The sequence below is a fragment of the Triticum aestivum genome, chromosome 5A (genome assembly GCF_018294505.1).
Source record: "Triticum aestivum cultivar Chinese Spring chromosome 5A, IWGSC CS RefSeq v2.1, whole genome shotgun sequence".
NCBI lineage: Eukaryota > Viridiplantae > Streptophyta > Magnoliopsida > Poales > Poaceae > Triticum > Triticum aestivum.
This window is the reverse complement of record NC_057806.1, coordinates 425,630,333-425,648,848: the sequence shown is the minus strand read 5'-3', so window position 1 is coordinate 425,648,848 and position 18,516 is coordinate 425,630,333. Positions and strand designations below refer to the sequence as shown.

Genomic DNA, 18,516 nt, shown 5'->3' with positions numbered 1-18,516 from the left:
TTGTTGTGCTCAAAGAGTTCATGAACAATCCGCACTTGCATCTCATTCCGGAACTGAACAGTGGTCCATCGGGGAGCAATAGGAACCTCATACGGATTCTTTGATCGGAAGGCTTCCCAATCCTTGGCTTTCCAACGATGCAACGGCATAACCACACGTTGCTTAGCAGCTGCAGACTTTTCACGGCGAGTGGGCTTCGTGGGAATCACAACTTCTTCTTCATCATCAGACACAACCGGGCGCAAGGTCCTTCGTGCCCTCTTCTTGGTCTTGCGAGGAGTAGAGCGAGAACTAGAGCCACCTGAACACACACACGAAAAGAACACACAAAAACCCAACAAGGATGAGAGGATTGCACCCACTAGCAGAAAAGGAACAAGTTGCAACAACAGAGAAGATAGAACAGTGCTTTGTGGTTGATATACTCCAGTTATACCGGATCTTCCGCCGGTAGTATCGCTCTAGCGGTTGTACCGCCCGCAGGGGCGGTAGAACCACTGACAGTGGCACTACCAGGGAAGATAAATCTAACCGAGGCATACGAATCACATAAGTAATATTCCAAATTCTAAGTGCTGCAAACAAGTCAGGAGGCTAACAAGGATCTCTTCTAAACCAAAGATCGAACACTAAATGCGGAACTTTGAGTAATGCCCTAGACAAGGAAGAACCCTAGAAAGAACTAGAAGTAAAGAACACGAGGCATTACCACCATCCATGAGAAGAGATCGGGAGGCCTCCACGGAGAGAATCCACGGAGAGCCAAGGATCCGAAGCGTGAGACGCACTCCGGGGCAGGGGTAGAGATGGCCGGCGGCTAGGGCAAGAGAAGAGGAACGAGGACGAAGGGAAAAAGACAACCCTTCAGCCCCGTTGGGTATATATAGGCCCGTAGACACACCCCGGTAGAACCTCTTAGGGGAGTGGTTGTACCGCTCGTCAGGTACAGACCTGTGGTTAGAGACAGTACTTCCGGTGCTAGGGAGGCAGCGGTAGTACTGCTTGACGTCAACCAGTAGTACCGGACGTAGGTTACCGTGGGTTTGAGCAGTGGAACCGCCCAAGCACAGAACGGAGACCCAACGGGACGGCACAACTCGGTACCAGCGGTAGAACCGCCCATGATACCGGTTGTACTGCCCGACCACCTATGCCCAAGCCAAGATCAAATAAGTGCAATCCGAAGGGAGGAGGAAGGGGCACAAACAGGAGAGAAGCAACACCCTAGGAGAACCCAACACAAAAAGCAAAGACAACACAAAGAGAAAACACCACGAGAACAACAAGGCTAACTCCAACCTCCTGAAGGGAGGACGGTGGCCGAGGCCACCTATGTTTGAGTCAATTGGTATGGCACCGCGAAGAATTATCCTTGGGTCCATGACCAAAACTCGTCTTTGAAGCACAAGTACCATCAAACATGGCTAATGTGAAAGACTTGATTGATTTATGCATAATGAGGGGGGAGGGAGAGTTCATTGAGAGAACATCACTCCCCCTATGTCCATGCCTGCATCTAAATAGGACAACACGTTGAGTATGGTGGGGTGTGCAAGGGTTCAAGCAACATTGCTCGAATCAATGATATTTAGCTCATGCCTTAACTCGCGAAATCTTGCTTCATCCAAGGGCTTCGTGAAGATGTCTGCAAGGTTATCATGAGTGTTGACGTAGTTGAGCTCGATCTCTCCTCGCCTAATGTGATCCCGGATGAAGTGATACCGGATCTCAATATGCTTCGTCTTGAAGTGTTGCACCGGGTTGAGAGAGATCTTGATGGCACTTTCATTGTCACACCAAAGAGGCACTTTGTCACAAGTGACACCGTAATCCTTTAAAGTTTGCCTCATCCATAAGAGTTGTGCACAACAACTACCGGCCGCTACATAATCCGCTTCGGTGGACGAGAGAGACACACAACTTTGCTTTTTGGAAGACCAACTTACCAAAGAGCAACCAAGGAATTGGCACCCTCCGAAAGTGGACTTCCTATCCACTTTGTCTCCCGCCCAATCGGAATCCGAGTACCCTACAAGCTTGAAGTTTGATCCTCTTGGGTACCATAAGCCAAAGTTTGGGGTATGAGCCAAAAATCGAAAGATTCGTTTGACCGCCACATAGTGACTTTCCTTAGGTGCGGCTTGAAACCGTGCACAAATTCTCACACTCAACATGATGTCCGGTCTAGATGCACAAAGGTAAAGGAAGGATCCAATCATGGAACGATATACCTTTTGATCCACCACTTTACCATTGGGATCTAAGTCAAGTTGGCACTTGGTGGGCATTGGAGTGGAAGCCGGCTTGACGTCACTTAGCTTGAATCTCTTGAGTATGTCTTGAGTGTATTTGGATTGATTGATGAAGGTTCCTTCTCTTCTTTGCTTCACTTCGAACCCTAGAAAGAACTTCAACTCTCCCATGGAGGACATCTCGAACTTTGAGGTCATGAGAGCGGCAAATTCCTCATTGAAAGCTTTGTTAGGAGAACCAAAGATAATATCATCAATATATAATTGGCACACAAACAACTCCCCTTTGACCTTCTTAGTAAAAAGAGTGGGGTCGATTAGCCCAACTTCAAAACCACGGTCTTGTAACAACTCGGTAAGGTGGTTGTCGGATTTTGGGTTCCGGCAGACCCTTGAGGTTCGAACACTGTGCGCGCGGATATTTCACCTTCTACCTACCTGCACCCCTCCGCCATGCTAGGATCAGAACTACGGGAAGAACGGCACAAGAGACACAGGGTTTATACTGGTTCGGGCCACCGTTGTGGTGTAATACCCTACTCCAGTTTGTGGTGGGTGGATTGCCTCTTGGGCTGATGATGATGAATAGTACAAGGAAGAACAGCCTCGTGAGGGTCTGCTCTTGGCTGGGGCAATGAACTGCTGGGAGGAGTTCAGCCACCTTTCTCTCTCTCTCTCTCTTTCTAACCAGTCGACCCCTAGAGACACTTCGACGCGACCGAACCCACCCCCTTGCTACGTGGGTGGCTGGTCCTATTTATAGAGGCCCTGGTCCTCTTCCCAAATATTGAGCGGGAAGGGAGCCAACAATGGTGGGCTAATTTGAAGGGGGACAACAAGTATCAGCTATCCTGACAAAAGTAGTCTTCGCCTGTGCAAAGCTCTGGTGATGACGCCGTCTTGGGCTCCATGGTGACCTCCGTCTCGTAGTCCTCCTGGTCTTGGTCTCGTTGCACCGAAACGGCAACCTTTGCCCAATGCCTCGGTACTCCGCGGCTGCGCTTTCCCCCTTTGCACCAAAGAGGAAAGGAGGACGCTGCGCGGGCTGGCACCCGCCTGGCACCCTGAGTCATCATGGCTTGTGTCACGGGCACCTCGCGAGGTACCCCGCCTTGATCTCTTCGCCTCCTCGTGAGCCAACCTGACGAGGCCGTGCCTGAGGAGGCTCCGCGTCGTCCGCCCCGCGAGGCTTGGCCCCTCGCGAGGGTCTTGAGTTTGTGTTGGTGAAGATGGGCCGTGCTGGGCCCCCTTTTGAGCCACGCCGCAGGCCGCAGGCAGGCAAGTCTGGGGACCCCTATTCCCAAAACGCCGGCAGTAGCCCCTGGGCCCAAGACGTGCCCGGACTTGGCCGTGTAGGGAGGCAGAAGGGCAAGAGTGAAGCGCCGCGGGCCCTAACAGCCTGCGGCCTTAGGCGCCGCATGGCGGTTGATTGGACGTGGGCGGCACTGTTCCCCCACGCCCTCCTTATCTTGCGCTATGCTAGGCGGACCCGTAGTCGTACATAGCCGTTCCCCTTTTATCGCTCGAGCGCCCCCTGTCCTTCCTCCGCTCGAACCCTGGTTTCTGTTTTCAATTCAATCTCGAATCCTTCCCTCCCCCCTTCCTATCGCCATGGCCCCGACAAAGAAGGGAAGAGGGAAGGAACCCGCGTCTTCGCCTTGCCCGCCGGCGTTGGCGGCCCCCGCCGAGGGCTTGGGCAAGGTCAGCTTGGCTCTGGCCACCATCTTCAATGAATGCGGGAGGACGACGGCTTGGCCCGCGTCCCACTTCTCCATCGACAGGATAGCTACTGAGGTCCCATATTTTGCCGACACCTTGTGGGCTGGTCTGGTTCCCCCCTTTTCTGATTTCTTCAATGTCGTGCTCTCCCACTATCAGATCCACATGATGCATCTGAGTCCTGAATCCATCACCCTCCTTTCGGTCTTTGCCTTTGTTTGCGAAGCCATGGTGGGCATCCCTCCTTCGGTTGCCTTGCTGCGCCACTTCTTCTCGCTGCATCTTGTCGACCCTACCCAATGCTGGGCGTGCGTGAGCTTCATTGCCGCTTCTAAGACTGCGGCCTCTGGGATTGACTTCAAGCTCCCCCTGCCCGCGGTTGGGTTCCATGAGCGGTGGCTGTATGTGGACGCAGGGGTGCCCAGCGCCCTGCTATCGGAGCTGACCTCGCCTGCTGTCCCCAATTCAGGCTGGGGCCGGGAGACGCTCGAGAGCCCCCGGCTCGTATTCTTCTGGCGCCGCTTCGCGCTCTTGAGGTCGCTTGGCGTGACAGCACCCAAGGTGGTGAAGGAGTTTCTGCTATGCCGTGTTGCTCCTCTTCAGCGCCACTCTCGCCGAATGTGGGCCTTCCGCGGGCGCGAGCATAGTATGAGGCTCCAGGAGGAGGACCTGGCTCCTGAGGTGCTGAAGACGGCGCTCTTGACCCTGGCTGGGGACCCCAACCCCGGCAGCGTCCGGCAGGGAGGGGCCTTGCTGTACCTCTGCCAGAGCAGGGTCGACTTTGTGAAGCAGATGCCTACCTTTGATGAGTGGGGGCTGTGCCCTGCCGGCCTCCAGGGACCTCGCGAGAATCCAGTGATGGTGACTGCCCTTCCAATCGGCCTAGGCGACTCGTCCTCGAGTGGCGGAGCAGGGAGGCACGAGGTGCCAGAGGCCGAGGGGGCTTCCGGCGTGGTGACAGTGCCGGGCGAGGCTCATGAGGAAGCAGTTATCAGGGCCCGCACCGCCGAGGCTGAGGGTGACAAACAGTTGCCCTCTGCGCCTGCGACTGGGGCCCCTGAGGCTCCAGCTGCTTCTCTTAGGGAGGCGATTGGCGGCGCACATCAGGCAGGCGCCCCTAACGCTGATCGTCTTGACGCTCCATCTTCGTCGCAGGTCGATCCCTGCGCCCGACTCCTAGGCCGCTTCCGCGTGGACTTTGGGGCTCTCCGGAAGAAAAGGGAGGCCCTGGGCGACGATCACCCTTGTCGCTTGCTGAAGCGCAGAAAGTACTTCGCCACTGATGAGTAAGCCTTCTCCTTTCCCTGCTCCTGATCCTTCTGTTGCTCTTACTGACCCTTGCTCTGTAGGCCCTTCCAGTCGAGCTTGCTAAGATGGCTGAGGAGCCGTCCCCCTTGGCTTCGTCCCCTCCACCGTCCTCGAGCGCTCCGAGCAGCGGAACCCTTGTAGTGAGGGCGATCGAAGAGGTGAACCATCCCGAGGCATATCGTGGCCCTGCGCACCTCGCGATCCTCCTTCGTGAGCCTTCTCGTGGCGTAGCCAGCCTGCCGTGGGCTTCCCGCCTGGTTGTAGACTGCGATTGGCTGAGGCGCCTCCTGCGCTCTTCTCCCGGGTTCGAGCTGGCCCCAGGCCGGGCTTCTGATGCGGCATGCCCGGCCGTCGCGAGGGTGCCAGCCCCCAGCCCCCAGCCCGTAGGGGGAGGGCTGACTTGCAGCCCCCGGCGCTTGCTTGGGGCAGATGATGGTGTGGAAGACGTGCTTGAGCACGCTCGGGAGCGTCGAGCTCTACGCCAAGGATTCCTTCGAAGGGCGACTGACGCAGTGAGCCTGCTTGGCGAGGAGCTTGCTGATGAAAACGCGCGCCTTGAGGCCGAGGGCCTGCGCCTGGTAGCAGAGAGGCGCGAGCTGGAGGGCGCCATCGCCCTTGCGCACCGTCAGCGCGACCTTGATGAAGCGGAGGCCACGGCGTCGTTGGTGGCCTCTCGGGAGGCCCGGTCTCGGGATGTTGAGGAAGCTCGGGAGTCTGACCGGCGACGAATGGCTGCGGAGGAGCGGGCTCAGGAGCTCCTGGCCTGGTGCCACTCGCTGGAGGAGCAGGTGGAGTTGCGCGAGGCAGCCCTCGCGTCGATAAGGGTGGCCTCTGGCGACTCGGCGGAGCTCCAGAAGCGTGAGGAGGCGCTGACGCTGGAAGCCGCCGAACGTACCCGCGAGTACGAGCATCTGGAGACGAGGGAGCGCTTGGTGACGCAGGTGGAGGACGATGTCGCTGCACAGGAAGCCCGTGTCCTGGAGGAGGTCGGACGTCGGGTGGTGATGGCGCATTTGAACCTCGAGCACGAGTTCGAGGAGAAGCTGGGGTTGATCCGGACCGAAGCCGAAGGCAGGACTGCTGCCCTGAGGGCCAAGCTGGAGGAGGTGGCGCGGCGGGCCGATGCTTCCCGGGGCACCCTTGAGGTGGCGCAAGGTGAGCTAACCACCTCCCAGGCCGAGGTGCTCCTTCTTCGCCAGCGGGTGGAGGAGGCTGAGGCCGTCGCGCGCCAGAATGCGTATGAGATACGTCAGCGGTGGCTCCTGGAGCATGAGCACGACCCCATGCTTACCATGCTCCGGGAGAGGGCCAACGCGGCCTTGGGCAACATCTGCGAGGAGACCGTCGGCGAGCCGCACGTGGTCAACTACGCGGGCAATCTTCAATTATTCACTGACTGGTGACGCAGCTGGAGGCGCGGTCGATCAGGGTTGACAGGTTGGTGGAGGAGAGGAGCCGCGCCCTGCTCAGGCGCGCCTTTTCTCGCGTCTTCAGCCATCTCCGGAGCATGGATCCCCACTTCGATTTCGACGCCGCCATCGCCCCAGTCCCTCAGGCCGTCCGAGGCGAGCTGGCACACTGGGTGGAAGACAATGTGGAGGCTCTTATCAGGGCCTTCGCCTCGGACAATGATGACGCGATCGTGGCGGCCGACGAGGGCGGCGTGATGGGCGGTCCTGCCGCCGCCGGTGGCAACGCGGACAGCGATGGCGAGTTCAGTGACGCCAGCAACGGCCCCGGTGGTGCTCCTGAGGACGCATTGGAAGATCCATCCGACTGATTGTGCTTCGTTCCTGCTTACCCTGCATGAATAGAACTCAGGTTTTGGCCTGATAGCTGTGAGAGCATTTTGGAGGGGGAGCCCCTCATGTAAAACTTGTGTTTGTCGTATTAGTAGGAGCTACATTACCCATGCGCTCGCGCCAGGTGGTTGGCTTAAGTGACACGTTGATCGGCTAATTTACCTTTGTCCCGTGTTGGCCCTGGGGCAGCCCGTAGGAGGCTATGATGCCCTGAGTGTTTCCTGATTGAATCCGTTGGACCTGTAGTAAGACGCCCTCCTGAGAGGACGCGGCGACGGCAGTCTGGGCTGCGCGCAAGCTAGGCCTGACCCGGCTCACGAAGGGCTCACGAGGGGAGGCAGCTGAGGCGAAGTAGTAACCGAAACGTGAGAAATTGCACGAACGAGACTAAGCACCCCTTCCCCGAACACACGCAAATCTTAAATTCGAATCCAACTTGAAACCAGCGGGGAAAGCGACAACCAAAGGGAAAAGGCAACGAAAGCAAACAAAAGGCCGCGTCCGGCACCTAGTCTAGTCTTGGACATCTTCTCACCAGCACGGAGCTCAGTGCTGCCACTAAGCGTGGGAGGGAGCCCCAGGGCCTGAGGCCGGCACCCCTGAGACTCTGGGGCGTGTACAGTCCCACTCATTATTACGTGAGAGTGTCACGGGGCGGCGAGCTTCACAGGCACTGGGCCTTCTTCACAGGTACTGGCCTTGCTTCATATCGCCAGATGAGGGCCCCGCCTTGCGCAACACTCTAGTGCCATCAGCAACGACCGGAAACCAGGACGCCGCCCGATGGGGTAGAGCGGTCGCCAGCGGTTCCCCCGACGACCACGGGTCCTCCGCCGGGGGCAGGCCCTGGGGCACCTCCCCAGCGGAGGGCCTACCTCTTGAGAACGCCTTGCTTCGAACACCGCGGTGGTGATGTCGGATCCCTGCCCCTCTCCTGCAGCCCCTTGCGCCCTCCTCCCGAGGGGTAGGAGACTGTGGAAGCGGGGCAGCTGCTCGCTGCGACGACCTACACCTCCTGCGACCCATGGTTAGCGTATACCTGCTCCTGAAGAATCAGCGGTACCCGATAATCGTTGCCTCCCGCGTGGCTAGTGGGACCGTCCCGGGGCTCCTGGAAAGGCTTAGCTTCTGGTGCCTCGTCCCCCCAGCTTGGGCTGAGGAGCGAGCCTTGTCCGTTCTCGTGAGGGTGTCCTTGGTCCATCATGAGGGGCACGTATTCCTCTGGCGCCGTCATCCCGAATGCCACGCCGTAATGCCCCGCATGCCACGCGGTCCTGCCTGACGCGCCCACCGTGGGGTGGCAGCGCGGCTGCCCACTGGGGCCGCGGGTCGCGTTGAGTTCTTCTTCTTCGCGGACCGGGGGTGGGGGCAGCGCCGCCGCCGGTCCGGCGCTGACAGCTTCGCTAGCGACGGAGTAGCCTTGGAGCCCGCAGGCGCGCGCGGAGCCCCCGCGCGGGTCGCCCTGGGCTTGAGATGTGAGCTGGGTGGAGAAGGGGTGAGCCCCCAAGGCGGCGAAGCCCAGGAGCTCTGCCACTCGCTCCAGCAGCACGTCGTGGCCGCCCTCCAGCAGTCTGCACTGTAGCAGCTCTCGGGCCACCGTGAGCGCGGCCCTCGAGTTCACCTGCTCCCGGCGGGTGTACGGTGTCATGGCCGCGGCGTGATTGGAGGCCCTTGCTGCCGACCGCGCCTGCCGCGGTGTAAGAGCTGTCGAAGCCTGTCCGCGTCGCCCGCGGCCCGCAGCGCCCTGCGGACCGCGAGCTGCCTGGGGCACGGGGTCGCCCAAGGCGAGCGGCTCTACGCGGGCGGTCCACGCAGCCCATGGGTCTGGGTTGCCCTCCTGGTCGCCGGGCATGGTGATGACAACGCGACGGGGCACGAAGTGGTGGAAGACGAATTCCGGCGCACCCCTGCCTGGCGCGCCAAATGTCGGATTTCGGGTTCCGGCGGACCCTTGAGGTTCGAACACTGGGGTGCGCGCGGAGATTTCACCTTCTACCTACCTGCACCCCTCCGCCATGCTAGGATCAGAACTACGGGAAGAACAGCACAAGAGACACAGGGTTTATACTGGTTCGGGCCACCGTTGTGGTGTAATACCCTACTCCAGTTTGTGGTGGGTGGATTGCCTCTTGGGCTAATGATGATGAACAATACAAGGAAGAACAGCCTCACGAGGGTCTGCTCTTGGCTGGGGCAATGAACTGCTGGGAGGAGTTCAGCCACCTTTCTCTCTCTCTCTCTCTCTCTCTCTCTCTCTCTCTCTCTCTCTCTTTCTAACCAGTCGACCCCTAGAGACACTTCGACGCGACCAAACCCACCCCCTTGCTACGTGGGTGGCTGGTCCTATTTATAGAGGCCCTGGTCCTCTTCCCAAATATTGAGCGGGAAGGGAGCCAACAATGGCGGGCTAATTTGAAGGGGGGCAGCAAGTATTAGCTATCCTGACAAAAGTAGTCTTCGCCTGCGCAAAGCTCTGGTGATGACGCCGTCTTGGGCTCCACGGTGACCTCCGTCTCGTAGTCCTCCTGGTCTTGGTCTCGTTGCACCGAAATGGCAACCTTTTCCTGATGCCTCGGTACTCCGCGGCTGCGCTTGCCCCCTTTGCGCCAAAGAGGAAAGGAGGACGCTGCACGGGCTGGCACCCGCCTGGCGCCCTGAGTCGTCATGGCTTGCGTCACGGGCACCTCGCGAGGTACCCCGCCTTGATCTCTTCGCCTCCTCGTGAGCCAGCCTGACGAGGCCGTGCCTGAGGAGGCTCCGTGTCGTCCGCCCCATGAGGCTTGGCCCCTCGCGAGGGTCTTGAGTTTGTGTTGGTGAAGATGGGTCGTGCTGGGCCCCCTTTTGAGCCACGCCGCAGGCCGCAGGCAGGCAAGTCTGGGGACCCTCATTCCCAGAACGCCGACAGTGGGCATACCACGCACGTGGGGCTTGTTTAAGACCATAGAGTGCCTTATCGAGTTGATACACATGATCGGGAAAGTAGGGATCCTCGAACCCGGGGGGTTGCTTGACGTAAACCAATTCATTAATGGGACCATTAAGGAAATCACTCTTCACATCCATTTGTTGTAACTTAAAGTTATGATGAGAAGCATATGCAATCAACATGCGCATGGATTCAAGACGAGCGACGGGAGCAAAGGTTTCATCGTAGTCGATACCCTCGACTTGGGAGTAGCCTTGTGCTACCAAACGAGCCTTGTTGCGAATGATAATCCCATGGGCATCTTGCTTGTTCTTGAATATCCACTTGGTTCCAATGACATTGTGGTTCCCCGTTGGCCTTGGCACCAATCTCCACACTTTGTTGCGCTCGAAGTTGTTGAGTTTTTCGTGCATGGCATTGAGCCAATCCAGATCTTCTAGCACCTCATAGACCTTGTGGGGTTCCACACAAGAGACAAACGCGTGATGCTCACAATAATTTGCTAATTGTCTATGAGTGCTTACCCCCTTTCTTAAGCTTCCAAGCACATTCGTCATGAGATGATCCTTGGTGGAGAGCTTGGAAGCAACCTTGGCGGCACGACGCTCTAATTCCTCCTCGGTGGTCAGTTGAGGAGCGGTTACTTGATCATCTTGAGCGCCGTCATGAACTTGTTCTTGATCTTCAACTTGCTCGGGGGAGAGAACTTGACCTTGGGCATCACTTGGTGTGTCAACACCGTCTTGAGTATGATCTTGCCCTTGGTCTTGTCCATGAGGTTGAGGGCCTTCACTTTGTTCTTCGGAAGCGTGTGGGCCTTGGGTTGGTGATGGCTCCACTTGAGTGGAGCATTGTCCTTCTCCTTCGGCCACAAGGGGTTCCTCAATGGGTAGAATGAAACCAACACCCATTCTTCTTATGTCTTGAGGAGGAATTTCATCACCTACATCACAAGTGCCACTTTGCTCCACTTGCGAGCCGTTATTCTCATCAAACTCCACGTTACACGTTTCCTCAATAAGTCCCGTGGATTTATTGAGGACACGGTAAGCATGAGAGTTTGTAGCATAACCAACAAATATGCCCTCATAAGCTCTAGCCTCAAATTTAGACAACCGAACACCTTTCTTGAGAATGAAACACTTACACCCGAATACCCGGAAGTACTTGAGGTTGGGCTTGTTACCGGTGAGTATCTCATATGGAGTCTTGTTCAAGCCCTTGCGGAGGTAGAGCCGATTGGATGCATGACACGCGGTGTTGATGGCTTCGGCCCAAAAGTTGTACGGAGACTTGAACTCCGCCATCATGGTCCTTGCCGCATCCATCAACGTCCGGTTCTTCCTCTCCGCAACACCGTTTTGTTGAGGGGTGTATGGTGCGGAATATTGATGCTTGATTCCCTCATCACTAAGAAACTCATCCAAGGTGTAGTTCTTGAACTCGGTGCCGTTGTCACTTCTTATTGTCAAGATCTTTGCATTGTGTTGACGTTGTGCTTCATTTGCAAAGTCAATGACGGTTTGTTGGGTCTCGCTCTTCCTCTTGAAGAAATACACCCACGTGTACCTTGAGTAGTCGTCCAAATCACCAAGCAATACTTCCTACCTCCAAGACTATCGAAGGATGGGGGCCCAAAAAGATCCATGTGAAGAAGCTCCAAGGGCCTCTTTGAATAAATGATAGTCGCGGGAGGGTGAGACTTCTCATGTAGCTTTCCTTCGATACAGGCACTGCAAGCACGATCTTTAACAAAACTAACATTCGTTAGTCCACGTACATGGTCCCCCTTGAGAAGACTTTGCAAAGATCTCATATTGACATGGGCTAAACGGCGATGCCAAAGCCATCCCACATCAACTTTAGCCATTAGGCATGTCGCGGTCTTAGTGGGTCGCTCCGAAAAGTTAATCACATATAGACCGTTCTCGACATGCCCAACAAAAGCTACTTTAAGAGTCTTGCTCCACAAGAGGGCCACGGTATCGATATCAAAGAAAGTGGCAAAGCCCATGATTGCAAGTTGACAAACGGAAAGTAAATTGTATGCAAGGGACTCAACAAGTATGACCTTCTCGATCGTGAGATCATGAGAGATGACCACCTTTCCAAGTCCCAATACCTTAGAGGATGAGGCATCACCCCACTCGACATTGGTGGGCATAGATGGAACTTTGTGCACGTCCACCACCAAGTCCTTGCTTCCGGTCATATGATTTGTGGCTCCGCTATCGAGCAACCATGATCCACCACCGGAAGCAAACACCTACAAGAGATCAATGCTTGGTTTTAGGTACCCATTTTGTAATGGGTCCTTTGATGTTAGTAACAAGGGTCTTAGGAACCCAAATAGACCATTCAATGTACTCATGAAGAGAACCAACAAATTTGGCATAAACATGCCCATCACTAGCACGGCATAACACATAAGAAGGATTAAAATCGCCGGCTTTGTTGGGAGGAGTGACATTGCCCTTCTTGACATTGTTCTTCTTCTTCTCCTCGGGGACACTCTCTCCCTCCCTCACAAAGGTTTGCATGAGGGGAGGAGGTCGTTTGGTCTTGTCATTCTTCTTCATGTTCTTGAAGTCGGGCACGTGCCCAACCCCTTCCTTGGCCACACCTCCCTTTTGGTTGATCAAGAGATCGTTGAGGTTCTTCTTGCCTTGTATGCAAGTCGCAAGACCTCTCTCAAGTTGCTCCTTCAACTTAGCATTTTCCTCAACAAGATGTATATGCTCACAACACGGGTTAGTAGCATTTGCATTATCAATTAAAACCGTATGAGGAAAAGTTGATTTCTCCTTAGTTAGCTTCACTTGGAGTTGATCATGAGACTCCTTGAGACTAGCGTGAATACCCTTCAAGGCCTTGTGGGCCTTGTCAAGTATATCAAACTCCTCTTTGAGTCTAGCGGTGTGGAGGAAGTACGTCTCAAGAAGCCACTAGGGCCACCGTATTCTCCTCACGCCCTCACACAATGCGAGATGCCGTGATTCCACTATGGGTGCCCTTGAAGGCGGCGACCGAACCTTTACAAACAAGGTTGGGGCTCTCTCCACAACTTAATTGGAGGCTCCCAACAAAACCACGAAGCTTCACCATAATGGAATATGGCTCCGAGGTGACCTCAACCGTCTAGGGTGCTCAAACACCCAAGAGTAACAAAATCCACACAAGAAAGTATGCGGGAAGCAAATATCCTTTGGTGGAAGTGTAGATCTAGGTCTTCTCCTTCAATCCCTAGAAAATCAACAAGTTTGAGTGGCTAGAGAGAGAGATCTGGCAAGAGAGCTTGGTGTGCATTAATGGTGGAGTGAGAGAGGTGAAAGGTGGGAGTGGTAGGTGGGAGAAGCTCCCTTATATAGCAACCCTAAATTCCAGCCGTTACTGCGTTTTTTGTACTGCAGCGGTACAACCGGTCCTCGTCCCGGTACAACCGGGACTCACGGTGTATCTGCAGAACCCTACCAAGCGGTACAACCGGATGTGCAGGCTGTAGTACCGGCTAAGAAAAATAACTGGACTAACCGCCTAGCTACCGCACAACCACCGCATCAAAACAGGAGCTTGACCGGCACTTGGGCGGTGCCTGGCCGGAACAACCGCATGGCCTTGAGCTCTTGAGCGGCTAAGTTCAGAGCGGAAGAACCGCTCGAAACACCGGTGGTACTGGTCATTGAGGAACGACCGGACCAACCGGGCCACTACCGCCCAAGAACCGCATCAAACCAGAAGCGCGAGCGATACTTGAGCGGTGTATGGCCGGAACCACCGTCCTAGCTTTTGCAGAGCCTGGTGGCGGTACCACCGCCCGGAGGCAGCGGTACAACCGCTCGAGCAAAGCTGATGAGCGACAAGACCCAGCGGTATAACCGCTCCAGAGAGCGGTACAACCGCTGGGCAGAAACAGTGAGCAGGAATAGATAAGGGAAGATACAAGGAAAACTCTCTCTCTCTCTCTCTCACCTGATAAAGACAAAGGAGGGGTGATGAAGGTGTACGTGAAAAGATTCCCCCAGTCCTTTCTAAAGAGGATTCCCTCTTGATAGTACGGGTTCCCTACGACCAAAGAGATAAAAAACATAGGGGACACCGTCTTCGATCTTTTCCTACAAGAGAGAATAGCAATCCGATGTAGGCTTAAGCATCGAGAACCTGAAACATGTAGCACACGATTAGACCACAAAGGGTTGTCATCATCATCCAAAACATAAAGTAGGGAAATGCCCTTTCACCGGGCTTGGTCGTAGTACAACACGTGCCCTAGTTAGTTTCCTTGTCTTGTTACTAAGTAAAGAACTATGGCGTCCTTCTGATGACGAGCCGCCATCTCTGGTGCTGGGCCGTGAGCCGGCCCGCTTGGTGAGTCACCCCGCAAGCCTTGAGGTCTTGATCGTCGCGACCCATTCCAAGTCTTGCTCTTCAGGTCGCCATTGGATAACCCAGCCCTGAATGGGCGGGTTATATCGTGGGGTTATATCCCCAACAAGACTTCTCCCATGTCCTCAAGAACAAACGTAACTACTCACATGACATATTCATGTTCAAGATTAGAGGGGTATTGAATAGCATAATGGATCTAAACATATGATCTTCCACCAAATAAACCAACAAGCATCAACTATAAGATGTAATCAACACTACTAGCATCCCACAGGTACCAATCTGAGGTTTTGAGACAAAGATTAAATACAAGAGATGAACTAGGGTTTGAGATGAGATGGTGCTGGTGAAGATGTTGATGAAGATTAGTCCTCCCATGATGAGAGGATCGTTGGTAACGACAGTGGCTTCGATTTCCCCCTCCTGGAGGGAAGTTTCCCCGGCGGAATCTCTCCGTCAGAGAGCAAAAGTGCTCCTGCCCAGGTTCCGCCTCGAGACGGCGGCGCTTCGTCCTGAAACCTTTCTTCTGATTTTTTCTAAGACAAATGGCATCATATAGGTGAAGATAGGCCCCGGAGGCCTGCCAGGCTCACCACAAGCTCAGGGGGGCGCGCCCCCCGGGCTTGTGGCTGTCTCGTGGGTCCCCTTCTGGTACTTCTTTCGCCAATAATTTTAATATATTCTAAAATAATTTTTTGTTAATTTCAGCTCATTTGGAGATGTTAATGCCTCCGATATAGCCCTTTTCGGTCCAGAATTCTGGCTGCCGGCAATCTCCCTCTTTATGTGAAACTTGCAAAATAAGAGAGAAAAGGCATAAAAATTGTATCATAAAGTGAAATAGCAGTTCATAATGCAATAAATATCAACATAAAAACATGATGCAAAATGGACGTATCAACGGTTCACGAACCCGAATGTCTGGGGAATCTGCCGTGGCAAAGTTCAGCGTGTTTAAGATTCGTGGTCCAAATGAAGGGCCGAAAGGGCGCTCGGGCCAAAACGCTAGGTTCCTTAGAGCATCTCTAGCAGACCCCTTAAAACGGGGTGGCCTGTAAAAATCCGGTGACTATACGGGTTTGGCCTGTTTTTTGGGCCAGACCAGAGCCCGTATTGTCGCCCGGACCGTAAATGTTTTTATGGTGGCCCGCAAACCGCCCTCCCACAGTATATCTAAGGGTTTGCAGCCGAAATATGGGTCGAAACCCTATCCGCGCGCTGCCGCAATTCCCAAATCCTCCTATCGATTTCTCGCCGCCGACATCTTCAATCCCCCTCGATGTGGTGCGGAATGTGGTCGGCGGGCTGTGGAAAAGGGCTGCCCATAGGTACAGAAACCAAGGGCTCTCGCCGCCGCCGTCGCTCCTCCGCCGCGAGACAGAGGAGTACGACTGCAAGCAGGCGCTAGAGGGCTGTCCTCCGGCTCCTCCGCCGCGGGCAGCTCCTCGGTCGGTGCCTCGAGCTCCCATTCGCCGCTCACCCCGATGAAAAAGGAACCGGAGGAGCTCCCGCCGCTCCATGCGGTGAAGATGGAGCTCAAGGGGGAGCCGGAGCGGCGGGACGGTGGCGTCGTCGGGCTGGAGGATTTCCTCGCCGCCAGCGGAGGCGGATGCCATGGAGGCTGCCAACTTCGCGCGTAGTGCGCGGGAGGAGGAGGAGGTGGCGCAGCACCGCCACCGGGAGGAGGAGGTCAGCGATGTCCAGCTCGAGCAGGGCCTCGCCAGGGCGTGCGAGTTCGAGGAGAAGGAGGAGGAGTGGCACCGCGAAGCCAAAGTGCAGGACGCCGAGTACGTCGACCTCACCTCCGACACCAATGACGGGTGATCGCCGTTGCCGCCGCAACGTCGCCGCCGCACCTGCAGGGCTCACCGGTGAGCTCTATTTTGGTCAGTTTAGGGTTAGGGTAGGCCGACGCGCTTTCTAGTGCCGATGAACTATATGTATATATGAATGATCATCTACATTATATTTATGTATGAATGATCATCTCTAGTGTTTTTCGTTCATTTCTGAGGCGAAACACCTTTTCAAAACTTTACAATTTCATATACGATTTCTGGTCGGCCGCAGACAAATTCGCCCCTTATATCACCTCCTACATGAACCGGGTCTACCCTGTATAAATAAACACCGGTGCTTAAAAAAAGTCTGGTTTATTTCTTTAAGCACTTTCCCTAAGCACCTCCTATTCCACAAGGCCTAAGGGCGGCTAGAGATGCTCTTACGTTTGGCCCTTATCGTTTCGGAAGTCTTATCACATTCGGACTAAAAACATGCTATAGAAACAGTTGACGGCATCTTATACAAATCTCAATGCGTAGATGCTCTCCAAGCATCTTTACTCAAGCAGCAACTTCTCCAAATAAAAAGTACGTATTCACAATTAAGAAATCGGTATGAATGTAGTAATGGATAAATATAGGTGTGTACTGGATGCTACGGAGCATTTTATTCTTCAATTCATTCAGAGAATGATCGGAAGGAAAGAGGACAACAGTTCAATTTTCTGGCGGAGCAGTGGCGAGGAAGGCACGGACGGCATCCATGAGCCCGGAGACGCCGGGAGAGCGGCCACTGGGCGGGACGTACCTGCCCGCGTGCTCCATGGTGTACTCCGCGATCTCGGCCGCCTCGCCGCCGCAGCGCAGCCACAGGGCCTCCGCGTAGCTCGCGTTCGCAAAGTAAGCCTCTGCCTCCACCTCTTTGCTCGTCCCGTCAACCACGACGGTGATCCGCCGGCGCTCGTAGACGCCGAGGTGAGTGCCCTGCCTCAGTCGGGTCGAGATTACTGAAACCGGAAAGGAGTCGTGTATTGAATATTGAGACGAGGGGGGATAGGGTACCTCTAGCAAGTCGAGGTCGGCGAGGGCGCTGGGAGACGCGGAGTAGAGCTCGCCGGAGACCAGACGGCCGGAGGACGGAGTCGGGGCAGGTAGGAGGAAGGGAACGGAGTAGGGCCCGATGACGAGGGAGGCTGGGGCGGCGGTGGTGGCCGCGCCGGCGAAGGGGCAGTCGAAGGCGGCCAGGCGGGGGTGATTGGGAAACCCGCGCTTCAGGGTGCCGTACACGAACACCATCGTCGCCGTCTCCGCCGACGCCGCCTCCATTATTGCCTCGGAGCCCTTCTGTTCCCCGGCCAGTCGGCTCTCGCGCAGCACTTCCGTAACAACTCGGAAAAACCGAAAGCAACTAGTTAACAAACGTTTTTTCGAGAGCCTTGTAAGTTGTAACTATGAGCGTCAGTTAGGGACTCCAGCCGTTGCCACCACCCCCCCCCCCCCCCCCCCCCCCCGCGCTTTCTGGGCGAGCCGACAATACAATCGGCGCTGGGGGCGGTTTTACGCCCAGTCGTCGTTCTCGGGCGTCGAAATTGGCCCACTTTGCAGTCCAATTTCGGCGAATGAAGGGCTCATATGGGCGAGAATAGGCACATATTCGGCGTGGTTTCGCCGTGTCTCGGCGTTCAATTATCAACACAATTATTTCTTATCACATATTTCATCACAGAAAAATCAAATACTTTAACAAAATAGTACAACAACAAATAGTTCAATACAAATTATATAGTTCAACAAATAAAAACTCGTATTTCATCACACGGCGTCCCCCTTGAGTCTCCATAGGTGCTCAATCAGATCTTTCTGCAGTTGATGATGCACCTGTGGGTCTCGGATCTCCTGACGCATACTGAGATAGGCAATCCAAGTTGCCGATAGCTGGTGATCAATTTCGGCTAGAGGACCCTGCCTGTAGTATGGTTCAGTGTCAAACACTGGGTCTTCTTGCTCGCTCTCGATGATCATGTTGTGCAAGATGACATAGCAAGTCATAATCTCCCACATTTGATCTTTGGACCAGGTCTGAGCGGGGTACCGAACAACAGCAAATCGAGATTGAAGCACACCAAATGTCCGCTCGACATCCTTCCTGCAAGCCTCCTGAAGCTTCGCAAACCAGGCGTTCTTGCCTCCTGCCACAGGGTTTGAGATCGTCTTCACAAATGTCGACCATCCCGGATAGATGCCGTCAGCTAGATAGTACCCCTTGTTGTATTGGTGCCCATTGATCTCGAAGTTCACCGGAGGAGAATGGCCCTCAACGAGCTTGGCAAAAACAGAAGAGC

The 18,516-nt window shown here is 55.1% G+C and overlaps 1 protein-coding gene across 1 annotated transcript; it reads right to left on the bottom strand.

The window, feature by feature from the left end:
• Positions 1-16,687: 16,687 nt before the first annotated feature.
• Positions 16,688-17,593, bottom strand: LOC123103750 (putative gamma-glutamylcyclotransferase At3g02910). Its single transcript, XM_044525425.1, has 2 exons — positions 17,237-17,593; positions 16,688-17,158 (listed from the first exon to the last, which is right to left on the bottom strand). Exons 1-2 carry the CDS (start codon positions 17,498-17,500, stop codon positions 16,892-16,894), a joined length of 531 nt encoding a protein of 176 aa, XP_044381360.1. The 5' UTR covers positions 17,501-17,593; the 3' UTR covers positions 16,688-16,891.
• Between the last annotated feature and the right edge of the window lie 923 nt (positions 17,594-18,516).